The sequence below is a fragment of the Bemisia tabaci genome, chromosome 1, assembly GCF_918797505.1.
Source record: "Bemisia tabaci chromosome 1, PGI_BMITA_v3".
In the NCBI taxonomy this organism is placed as follows: Eukaryota; Metazoa; Arthropoda; class Insecta; order Hemiptera; family Aleyrodidae; genus Bemisia; species Bemisia tabaci.
This window is the reverse complement of record NC_092793.1, coordinates 23,750,999-23,764,028: the sequence shown is the minus strand read 5'-3', so window position 1 is coordinate 23,764,028 and position 13,030 is coordinate 23,750,999. Positions and strand designations below refer to the sequence as shown.

At 37.4% G+C, this 13,030-nt stretch overlaps 1 protein-coding gene across 1 annotated transcript; it reads left to right on the top strand.

The window, feature by feature from the left end:
• Window positions 1–1,970: 1,970 nt before the first annotated feature.
• Window positions 1,971–11,364, top strand: LOC109041094 (retinol dehydrogenase 12). The gene is made up of 7 exons (XM_019057264.2): window positions 1,971–2,364; window positions 3,665–3,785; window positions 4,200–4,403; window positions 6,373–6,534; window positions 7,814–7,936; window positions 8,754–8,964; window positions 9,817–11,364. Exons 1-7 carry the CDS (start codon window positions 2,308–2,310, stop codon window positions 9,938–9,940), a joined length of 1,002 nt encoding a protein of 333 aa, XP_018912809.2. The 5' UTR covers window positions 1,971–2,307; the 3' UTR covers window positions 9,941–11,364.
• Window positions 11,365–13,030: the final 1,666 nt, after the last annotated feature.

Sequence of the window (13,030 nt, the reverse complement as noted above, 5' to 3'; positions counted from 1 at the left end):
CTCAATTTTTTCGGAAATAAGAATTGGTTCCTTTCTTTTAAACTCGGTAAGGCACGCAATTTATAAGTATCATTTGAGAGGAAAAACGGGGTTAAAGCCTGTTTCAGAATACTTTTCCTCTTTCGTTGTAAGTGCAGGATAGGGAATTCCCTATCCTCTGCATACAGCGAAAGAGGAAAATTAATCTTAAACGGGCCAACATATCGACGGTAAAACTATACCAGACCACGTATTATTCTCATTTGCGGCGATTCAAAAAACCTCCGCACCCGTTTTATTTTTTTGAGAGAGAATAAATCAATATCAATTCTTGAAATTTTCACAGAATTTTCTTCGCACGGAGAAGAAAAAACACAGAAGTTTTCAAGAATTGACATTGATTAGTTTTCCATTTTAAAATAAAGTATGATAGGGAGTCTACAACGTCGCAAATCGAGATACGTGTTGTGGTAGTTTCACCATCGATTTTTAATTTGAAACGGACGATCCCTCAATCGTTCTGAGCTTATTTTAAACCTGTGGAATTATCTCGTCTAAATTTTCAAATATAAAAATTATGCCAATTTTTTCTCCTCCTCTTATTTTATTTTATCTTCTGTTTATAGCATTCGGCAAAAAATTAGCATATTGAATTCAAGTCAGCTGAGTCATTTAATGCGCCTTTTTTCCCGCATGAATGTAATAAAATCATCTTCGCTTTCCTCGCACTTAGGGGACTGAGACATGTTTTGTGAAAGTCAAGGCTATCGATGAGGATCTGCGTAGTATAGCGATGTTCGGATTTCTAGAATGCATGCCTTCATTAGCACGTCTTAAAAATTCGAGAGTCTCGGAACGCTTCTCAGTGTGTACTGCCGAATTTATACTTAGTTTTTCTGTAGATGATATTACAATTGATGGTGACTGCTCCAATTGAGACGTGATAAAATATTAAAATTAATTCCACTGCTTTAATAAATTCTCGATCATCAGTGCCGTTTTCATCATTCAAATGAAGTGAAATAAAAATAATGAAAATATCTCTAATAGTTTTTTTTTAAGACGACTCAATAATGTTGAAGTGTCAATTATCATAGTTTTCTTTAAAACTGACCCATTTTGGAGTTTATGGATACAAAAAATTGAAAGTTTAAAGGAGCGATAAACATCATTCTAAACATTTCTTTAAAAAATTTAAAAAAAAATTTTTAAAATGTTCTTTAAAATTTTTTTAAAAAAAACTTTAAAGCTTCTCCGTCGTGAAAATTTAAAATTTCCACGACGGAGAAGCATATCATAAAAGTTTGCAATGATTGTTCCTGTACATTTTCTTTTTCTTTTTCTTCTTGCACATGGTGCTGTGTTAGAGAAATAAATTTGTTCCCTAATTCAAAACATTATAGGCGGTAAGTAAACGCCAAGCAACGTAATTTCGGTGTGGTCAAAAATACTGGTAGGTATTCTTTAAATGTGTCGATTTTTAAAATTGAAAAATAACTTATGCCTGCACAAAGAACTTTTTCAAACATCAAATTATAGAAAGTAAAGAATGCATGATTTCTGTTCTTATTTTATATCAATGGAATATTATTAGCGAGTTCTAGATCGCAATGGTTGATCCTGTTCCTCTGTTGCTTCATGTACAATGCTAGAAATCTTCCAAAGAATACTCCAATATTATTAAATCAAGTCAATAGGCTGTCAAAGTCAATTAAAGTCAAACAAATTAAAAAATAGTAAAACTTGACGTGAAAGTAGAAAATAATAATATAATTTTGAAAATTGTTTCGGTAGAAAAAGAGGATTTCAATGAATTTGTTTTTATTTATGATATCTAATGTCTCCTATCAATAATTGAAAATTTGAGCAAAAACTGAGTAAATATAACAGGACCTTAGGGAGAGTCTCAAGCGTGCATTTGTGGGGGGACACAAACTTCGAAATTCGGATTACGGGGCACGCCATTTCCTTTAAAACCGTGCCAAACGAAAGGGAGGGCAATTGGCATAGGTATTGCAATACGCCCCTCCCCTCTTGTAGCCAAGGTTATGAGATGAAAAAATTTTCTGATTGAACAATCATTTTTCCAGTCATAATTGTATAGGATTGTGCATTCATTACATCCTTCGCCGTTGAAATTTTAGATTATTGCATACGCATAAACATCTCTTTAAATTGAATTCCATATTTTTGTAATTTTTAGTTTGTTGTCACCAAACAAGTAAACGCTCCAGAAGGCTCTGCTAGAGAGGGTGGTGGCGAATAATAAAAGATCTGAAGTGAGCTCACTCGAGTTTTCAAAGAAGAGAAAAGCTAAAATAATCCGACATGAGTGAGGCTTTGCTTTGGATTTGGCAGTTTTTAAGAGATGCGCCAGGATGTTGGGTAAGCAAATAAAATATTAGCTTTGTTTTACTTAACGAATGAATGTGACAATTGCTTACAAGAAGTATACAATGTATATTTTTCAAGTATGAGAGAAATAGAAGCTAAAACGGGGTACAGGCATGCTACAGGATTAACATGCCCTTTTTCAATCGCCGATAAAATAAAACCAAAAAATAAAAAACACGTATGAGCCGCCGCTTAATAGCAAGGAAAGACCAAACAGCATGTTAATCCCGGAACGTCCCGTTCAAATTGTTTTATTTATAGCCTGTATCCCGTTTTAGCTTCTATTTCTCTCATATATAATTGGGCTGATTGAATTATTACGTGTATATTTTTCAAGTGCGCATGTTGTAAACATACTTGAAAAGTATTATATTTTGGTGATGAACGTAATTTGACACTTCCACCCTCATCATAGTTTTCAAATCTCAGATCAGGTGAGATCATCTGTAGGCTCAGATTTCCAGGATTCATTTTTTTGCTTCACATAATTTGGACGTATTTATGTTCAAAGAAAGGAGAGACGGGTGGAAAAGAAGGAGTGAACTCGTTAGTTGAGGGCTGAAAAAATGAATGGGAATTATAAAGCGCCCGTGACGTCAGCGTCGACGACGAGGACCCACAAGGGGACGGAAACGCTCTCTAACTCATGAGCCTATTGAGCTGTGTCCACAGCCCCCTTCTCACATGCCCACGGCTCATGAGCTAGCATATTTTGGATTTAGTTCCTTTTGATTTAATGTGAATTCCCGCTTTTCCATTTTACCAGAAGGAATCATGCCCACTTTTACATTGTTTTTTAGGCAGCTTTTACGAGCGCCTCCCATCTTTCCCACACGTCTCTAGTTCCTTTCACCATAAATACGTTCATCTGCACGTCACCTTAGCAAGCGAAGAACCATACCTAGAAAGCTTTTTTTTTTAACTTAAAGATCCAAGTTCTGGTTCTGGTGAATTTTTCAAGCGAAGTTTACTATCACCGCACGACTATCATACATACTGATAACATCTGTACGATATCCAGACACTTGTGGAGCATGTGGACAATAGAAAGTTTCATTTATTATATTTTTGCGCTTTCCGCATCAGGCCACGATTTTAGTTACAAAACATCACGTCACCTGCTAGTTTTATGTTAGAATTGAGGCTTAAGCAAACCTTTTTGATATCGTAAGTTAACTTCTATTTTTATTCATTTATTTATCTTATTTTTACTATGTATGCATGCAAGTATTAAAACATATCAATTAATCATTTATAAATTGTATTTTTTTCCTTTTTCCATGTATTCAAGATGACACGTCTCTTCGGTGGAAAATGCAGGAGCAAAGCAAGATTGGATGGTAAAGTGGCCATCATAACAGGTTGCAACACAGGGATGGGCAAAGAATACGTAATGGAATTTTACAAAAGAGGTACGCTATCAGGGAAGACGATGCATGGTCTGAATACGCTAAATCAAATTTATTGATAGGATATATTCGAAAATTGATCAACCGATCGAAGATTTCTAAAAAGGTATCGTTCCAAGATGGACCCCAAAAGTCACCCACAACTTACGGAAGAGTTATGTGAATTGCATAGATCTTTTTAGGGAGAATGAAATTATGAAAATTGTCAATGAATTGGAGTAGTCTGAAACAAAGTGCAAAGGAACCACCTTTCAGTCCGTGAAACTGTTGCTGCTATGGCTATTTCATTCCCTTTTTTAAGAGGACAATTACGTCACGGTCAAAATACAAAATCTTCTCAACGATTTTGAATTTTCAGATTTATTATTTATGCTGTTAGGTCTATAATTTTCAATTACCAAACTTTGTTACGTGCAGGGGCACGAGTGATAATGGCTTGCCGCAACTTGGAAAAGGCTGAATCTGCGTTACGCGACATCCAGGAACAAACCAGAGGAGTGAAAAATGTCGGTGAGATCGTCGTAAAGGAGCTGGACCTCGCAAAATTCAGATCAATCCGTAAATGCGCGGATGAGATCTTAGCTTCAGAGGAGAACATTCATCTTCTCATCAATAACGCAGGTAAAATTAGAATGAAATTATTAGGTGATTATCTTCTCTTTCGAGATGTCTTGTAAAACTTCAAAATTCATATTGGGAGATAAACTTAGTTTGCTCTGTAATTATTTGATGCAATTAGTGGCAGATGAATATTAACCTGTTAGGGGGAGGGACGCCAAAATACGGACGTCTCTTTTATTTTATACAGTACAACAATGAGAGGTTCGGCAAACAACCGTTCAGAGAGATTTTAACGCAATTTATTTTTCCGAAAACCTTTATCTGCATCCATCTCACTCTTTACGCTGGAAACCCTTAAACTTTCAATCAACATAAGGGTATTGTATTGCTCGAGTTTAATCAAAATCATCGAATGTGGCCAAAACAATAGCTGCAACTATGCGAATATATTGTAAACTTTTAAAACCATTATAAGTAAGGTATGTTGACAGCTCTCAATCCTATCGCAACCGTCGTGTCCTCGTGATGTGAATCTTATATCAGTCAAAGGAGAGTACATAAGCCTATGTACATAAGAAATATTCAAAGGTTGATTTCGAGAGGCATTAAAATCGATTCAAGAAACACTGCAGGCCTCACTCCAGGAGAAACAGCAAAATTCTGTGGTACCTTCCGAGAAAAAAATCTCGCGATTTTTTCGTAGTGACAGTATATTTTTAGGAACAGCAATAAAAAAAATCGGATGCAATCACTTTTAGAACCGTTGCGTTTGTACGTGTGAAAGCATACGCCGAGTAAACAACCACAAAAAATCAATGAATGATCGCGAAACCTCATTTGTTTTTGTTTACATCACACCCACAAGTGAAGCGAGAGTGGCTAAATTTAAAATTATATGCCACGAATTGACGAGTGATCGTACTCTAATCCATCCTCCACTGTACCAATTTTCAGTCACCACTGACATACTGGAGCATGAATGGCAATCGTCTATTCTTAAGATACGATCGGGCTTTTAAGCAGCTGTTTTAACCGATTCAACCCTCACCACCACTTTTTTTCGATGGAATTACCCTTCAATTTTTTAATTTCTGTTTGTATATTTAAGTCAGGGCCGGATTAAGGGGGTGGCCACATGGGCCGTGGCCCATAGCGGCAAAATTAGGGGGCGGCAAATTTTGCGATTTTTTTAAATGCAGGTACAAAAAAATCGGATTCAGCAAAAAATTACTAACAAGAAAAGGTGACAAAATCTCTCATTTCCTGAGAGTTCATTAATTTCTAATTTTGTCGTATTTCGGTAGTACAAAAGACTGCGCACCTTTAATTATTATAGTTGAGTTAAGAGAGAAACCAAACATGTAATTTGGCCTGGAGCGGCGCGGCGCAAAGAAAAATGATGCCGAGGACTTGAGATGAAAAAGAGAAGCCCTCAACGCCGCGGTCAGCATGTAACTCATTTTAGCGCCTTCGAGACTGCATGAATACTTCACGCATTGCGTCAAACACAGTACGGTCAACAGCGGTCGGCGCGGCGTGAAACGCACAGTGCCTACAAGACTACATGAATACTTCACGCATTGCGCCGAACACAGTGTGGTCAGCGCGGCACGGCGGCGGAAGTTAAAATTATTAAACCACATTTATGTTTGTTCTTCCTTAATTTTTTAGTTCATCTCTTACAAATGAAAGGCCTTGTTCCCACAGAGACTGGACTTTCGCGTGAAGTTCCGTGAACTTTTGCTAGTAGTGTTGACAGGGCTTACGCAAAAAATGTGTGCAACACGAGTAAACGCGTCTTATGCACCCTTCTCCCTCCGGCACGTTCACTTGATGGTTTTTATTTATGTTTCAAAATGAATGAGAAGAGGGTGGCAAAATACAGGCGGCCCATGGGCGGTAAGTAGGTAAATCCGGCCATGACTTAAGTTATAATTTTTCGCCACTATTGTTGCCGACTTTTTTCTCAACCTTACCTTTAAAAGGCCATAAACATTGATCATTATTAGATTTTGTGATTTTTATCTAGGCTATTTTGTGAGTACTCGAGAGCTGACGGAGGATGGTCACGAGGCACAATTTCAGACTAATCACCTGGGTCATTTCTTATTCACCATGCTCTTATTGCCAAGGATAATTAAGTCTGCTCCTGCAAGGATTGTTACCATCGCCTCTTTAGCTTATATTTGGGGTACGTAGACGTAGTTCTGGTTTGCTTGGGCATATGCATCGTTATTGGAGACGATATGAATGATATGTGATGACATGCTCTTCGTTCATTCTTTGATACTTGGGTTAGGGGCTACATTTCCTTCCAAGTCAAAATATATTTGACACCAAAAAATATCGTTTTCAAATCATGTAAAAATTGCATCTTAGATTTTGAGTGAAGTCAGGGTTCTGGCGCGGAGGGGAGGGGGATTGTGTTGTTACATGCTATACATGTACATGTCGCAGGCAAATAATCAAATCAGGCATTTTGTCAAATGCTTGGGCAATGTGCCATACATTCTCCTCAAACTAAAGTTCTGACTCTTCAGCTAATTTTGGACAAAATAATTATTTGTCTCCATAAATAGAAACGATATTCAAAAGTTTACGTTATTTTATTGTTTCTGTACAAATTTCTAGCTCAGAAATGACCGATCATTTCAAAAGATACACGTAGCATTATCTTAAATTCAGAGTTTTTACAATTTTGACAATTAAATGTAAAGGAGGAGCGTTTTGAAAAGAAAAGTACGGTGTTCCCTAATGATTTAATGAATTCTTAATTTCAAAATTTTCTCCCGGAAGGCGACGGCGTGGACGTCCTGTGAAAGGTTGGCGACAAGGGGTGGAGGAGGAGATCAGAAGGTGCCAATTGCCTGATGATCTCTGGGAGGATAGGGGGCAATGGCGATAGGGCGTCGGAGAGCGCTAGGCGGCGCTATAAAAGCGACTTTATGTATGTATGTAAAATCAAAATATTGAAAATTCGAGAGCTCCTTGTTAAAACTTACGATACTTCGTGAACTTTCAAAATTTGAACCATCTGCCTAAAGGCATTCGATAAAATGCCTGATTTGGCTATTTGCCTGTAACAGTGTGGCATACATAACAAAAAGAGATATGTTGAAGAGTCAAGAAAGGACTTATGTCACAGGGTTCCATTATCAACGAAAGCTGGCCAGAACCTGAAAAGTTAGAAAATATAAAGAGACTTGAGAAAAGGGAAAAAGTAAAAGTTCACCTCTTCTATCAATTAGATCCGTTGTTGAGGCTACAGTAGTTTCAATCTTTCATCATTGATGATTTTTAAAAAGTAAGGTTAGGGCCGCGCCTTATCCGTTTGATAAATGTTGATTTTTACATGAGTCTGGTGAATTTTGGAAGAATTCTTCTCTTTTCCAAGGATATACGTATTGCTCGAGCTTAAAGTTTTCAAGAATATTTTTGCAAGATTTTAATTCATCTCTTAATCAGTGCAGGCAATGGTAACATGTATTACGATGATATCACACTCGAGAAATCATATGCACCACTCAGAGCGTACAGCAGGAGTAAACTAGCAAATATGTTATTTTCGGCTGAACTTGCAAGGAAACTAAAAGGTAACCATATTATTTAATTAAATTTAAACGTATTAGATGAAATTCAAACGATCCCTAACAAATTAATAAACATGATGATTGAATAGTTCATACTGGTCCAAGGCATAGCTACATTAATGCCTTGGGGGGGGGGGGGGGGGCTGTTTAGCTCCCCAGAAAAATGATCCGCAGCCTTAACCCCACCCAAGGAGGAGGGTATAGCCGGGGGTACATGGAAACCCCTATCCCCCTGGATAGGGAATGCGGAGGGCCTTCTCTGGAAAATCTTAATTGACTGCATTTTAGGTTGAGGCTACCTCGACGAAAATTTTCAGTAACAATTTTGGGATTTTATCAAACTGTTATCTCCTTGTCTCGTCTCTTTGCATTGCATGACTAGAAAATTCACGGATAGTTTTTGAAGTTCAGATTTGTTTGGAGGGTGGGGGGAGTAGAATGATACTGCTTCCTTCAAATTCTAAAGAGGGTCAGGCCATTCAATAGCTACACCACATCGATGCTGATGGGAAAACAAATCTCAGAAAAGTAAAATCCAAAGATTCAAACGAAACTCAAACTATACATAAATCCTAAAATATATCCACATATATCCTATTCTGTGAATAAGTTACACTTGGCTCAAAATCTAAACGAATACTGACTGCACTATTCGTTTATCTTGTTTGACATTGGAAACGTAATAATGTTAGTTTTTCCAAATTAATGGTTATACGGACTAGGTACATATTTTACTTTTATGCCTCTGTGTGTGTTCGGTAACTTCTGCATATGACTTCGCATTCAAAATTGAACAACATTGTTTTTCTACTTGATGCAGGCACTGGAGTAACAACCTACAGTGTGCATCCAGGACTGATCCGTTCAGGAATCTTCCAAAATTTAGACACGGCTTGGTTATCAATATTAAAACGTATTTTGTTGAGTCGATACAGCAATTTATTTTTCAAATCACCCCGACAAGCCGCTCAAACAGCTCTTCATTGCTGTCTCGATCAGGAAGTGGGGAAGGAAAGTGGACTTTACTACTGGTACGTTTGACTAAATAATGGTCGCTAGTAGGTTAGAAAAAAAATATCTCGCACGTAAATTTCAATATTTTAGTATATTGGATTCCAAACCGTTGCTAAAACAATACACAATCGATTCCTTACCGAGGGTGATAGTGGCAAGCTTGTAATATGAAATACTGATTTCACACTTATCATGCCACTTTTCTGATAAATTGTATATTATCCATGGATGCGATAGAAGGGACTTTAGCTCCCAGAGATAATTGTTGCGATTTTGGTAAATGTGTGTAAGAAAATGGACTTTGAATTTCGGCAGGAAATCTCCTCTACTGCATGTCCAAGGAGATTAATTGCGACCAGTTTAGACAAATGCGTCAATTGAGGACGTAAAGCTGTTGGATATAATCTGACAATTTGGAGCCTCAAGGCCGGCAGGTTTAAACCTCAAATAGTCTATGTTCAAAACCACGCGCTTTGAACTATAAAATTTGTGTCGTCAAAATTTTGGCTCGATTTTAAATTTTCTGAGATGATTTGTGCCAAAAATTATTACAAATCGAGAGCTCTCACCGTTGATGTTAAAATTTCGATTTTTTTAACCACCTAGTACGACACAAAGAAAAGAAGAAAAAAAAATTCCATGGTTTCCTTCCTCATGGATCGTCACTGGTCAGATAAATCAAAGTACGCTTTCATATTAATACTGGAAGTATACGAAGTGTCTATTGCAAGTACTAGTTTCATTTAGAGGTTAAAATTTATTCTATTCCTAATCTACTTACCTTCTAATTACTGCTTCATTGTTATTTATTTGACTATACCATATTCCAAGATAGTTAAAGCTATCATATTTTCATGCTTATTTTCCAGTGATTGCAAACCGAGAAAAGTCCTGAAAAGAGCACGTAATCAGGATGAGGCTCAAAAACTCTGGAAGTGCAGTTGGGATGCAGTTGGTCTATCCAGAGATTATAATCCTTTTGTAAAGGGTTGATGCGAGATGCAACAATTGAATAAAATACATCTCTGTGTAATCCGGAACAAATCCGTCAGCAAAGTAGGAAACTAAAGTGACTGTTATATCAAAGGAAAAAACCATACGAAATCTGCAGTCTCTGATGCCACTTATGAATGGGCAAAATATGCTACAGACAGATTTTTAGAGCGCCTTCAAAAATATTCGATACCAATCCACTCATTTCTATGTCAGAATGATCATTGTCTACCTCCAAGGCAATGTTGTTAAACACGGTTCAATGTCAGTGCTTTTTCACTTTCGAGTAGTCAAGAAGTCAAATCATGTGGTCTCTAAACATTTTGTTTTTTTTTTTCAAATAAAATACGGGTCTTTCACATAAAATTAGCGTTCGGATCTACCTCTCAGTGGTTGCAGTTGAGGGTGAGTGGAACTAACTGCAAATTTCTCCTCGCTGATCAGAAATTAAACCAAGAACAAAAATGATGAAGAAGGAGGGATTGCAAATAAATGTTTTATGAACGTTGGTTATGCATAATTTTAACAGGAAAACAAATGTAAACCCATACGATAATCTAAAAACTTCGCTCCATTCACCGCCTATACTGAATTCGAAACATTTAACCTTCCTCCAACTTTCATCTTCCCGCTAACGTTTTTTATGACTTGACATTTTTGGAATGACATCTTACAAAATTAAACATGAGATATATGATTGATGCTCCACAGCCCGTGACAAGATAAACAATGTTAAAGCAAATTACACAAGTGAAATTACAGCCAAGTACTATTTTAGATTTTTTAAAAAATGTTTTACTGTTATATCCAACTGAGGAAGTGAGTTTTCAGCCGAAACGTTTTGGTATTATTTATGTGAAAATTAGCCTTACAATTAAACTTAATCGATACACTTTGGTGAAGGGCAGCTATGGAAAGTGAAATCTTGTAAATACTTCACAAATGTTCACAAAATTAAGTTCATCCTAATTTAATGACGCCTCTATATTATTATATAATCAACGCATATAAAAAAACAACCTTCTTGCTGTACATTATACTGGTGCTTTTGGTATATTGGAAAGTATTCATAATTAATTTCTGAACGTTTTCAGAAGTTTGATATGCAACTCAACCCCATCGATCGGAGAAATGAGAGACAAAATTCCAGCTATTTTGAATCAATACTTTAATTGTTCTAACTGGGTATGTCTTTGACTTTCAAATATGATTGTGACCTGCCGATTTATTCAAATAAACTCCTGAAGATTAAATAGTATTAGTTTAGTCCTTTTGCCGAGAAAATAGGAAACTTTTTTCCTAAACTATCGAAAATTTCACACTGAAAATCCAACAGGAGTGAATTTACTGAACTTTCACATTCCTGATCGGGGGAAGCAGCAGAAAATTGCGTTTTTTCATCAAGCTCTCTGGAGTGACACAGTTCTGCGGGATTTTGACGCCATTTCGCTCATTGCTCAGTGGGCTAGACGAGCGAGATCGTAAACGCCATTACCTGATAGCGGGCGGAGCAGGGCACAGCGGCGGGGGGGATCAATATCCCCCGGGGGGAGGGGGGGGGGTAAAAGTGATGCGCCATTAATTAATAGGGGGAGAGGGGGGTCACTCTCTACCTGCTCGCCGGGTGAGCCCGTGATGACAACTCTGTCACGAGCCAACCTGTCAGCGACTCCTTCATTTGCTGGATGACAGCTTTCGAGTTCCCACGGCTCATCCCTGCGGCACACAGGGGCTAAAAACTCGACATTCGAGGGTAAAAAAAAATGAAATTGCGATGTTTTGATCAGCGACAAGATAAGAAGCACCAACCCCTTGGAAACAGATGGAAACTTTTACTTTTGGAGATTCATCATTTCCTCATGGACCATCATATGGTCACATCAGGCGGTGCGCCTCGCGGGTGATGCAATTTGCCAAACAAGTTTACCAAACTTCGGCTTGTTTGCAGAACGAAATGCTTAACACGCTAATAAACATCAATGCTCTGCCGTGCTGAAGAGAAACGCCGTATGAGCCCTCAGGTGTTGCCAAATTTCCTGTGGAAAATCATTAATTTTCAGGAGAGTTTGTGAAAAATTTTCTTAAAATTTCCCAGATAATTTTGTTTATAGTTTGATCTAAAGTGTCTGAAAATTTCGAGGAAAAATATTCATTACTTTCTTCAAAATTAAACATTTTATCGAGGAAATTTGGCAACTCTCAAAAGTTCATACGACGTTTTTCCTCAGCACGGGAGTGTTGTGTTGTGTGTAGGTCAACAGTTGAATGTTACAGCCCCGAAAGTAAAAGCTTCCACCATCGCAAATATACTATACAGGGTTGAAAACCAGTGGCGATTCTTGCAGCCGTTACTTGGCCCAACGGGTATTCCACCAAGCACATGACGAAAAATTGTCGAGGAAACGGTTATTTATTATTATTAAAATTAATTCAATGTTTTTTTTTTTTTTTTTTTTTTTTTTGCATTTGAAAACTGTCCACAAAAATCACAGTTGGGACCCATTGAGCGGCGTAATTAGTGACCTGGATATCACGCAGTAATTATCCGAGTCGATCTGATCATTGAAATTAATTTGGAACCATAAAACGGGGGTGCTTGTCGACAGAATGGCTCGTCGTAAGTACCGGAGATTACGTACAAGAATGTTCTATTAAGACACCTCACTTTACCTACTTCCATTGCGATTATTTGGAAACCGCGAAAATCTCCAACTGTGTCGGTTTCGACTCCACCAAGAGAACATTCTGGATTTTATATTGAGCTGCATAAAAAATAAAGTTTGAATATAAAAAGAAGGAGTAGATTTGTTTATTGGTCAACTGATTTATAGATTTTTCCCTCAAATTGGATATGAATTCATATATTGACCTGGTATTTCTCTAGATACAGTATCAATGCCTAGAAATCTGAAAAAGGCACAATGCCCTTGAGATAGCCAAGCAGTAGTCAGCACTTTATTATTATTTCCTTTTTAACAGTGATTGAAAGCTTCATTTGCAATGCCCGAAAAAGCAACGGTGCGTGCCTTTGCTGTCACAGAGCGAAACTCTGAATACGTGATGCTTTTCGTGTGGAAGTTAACCCTATAG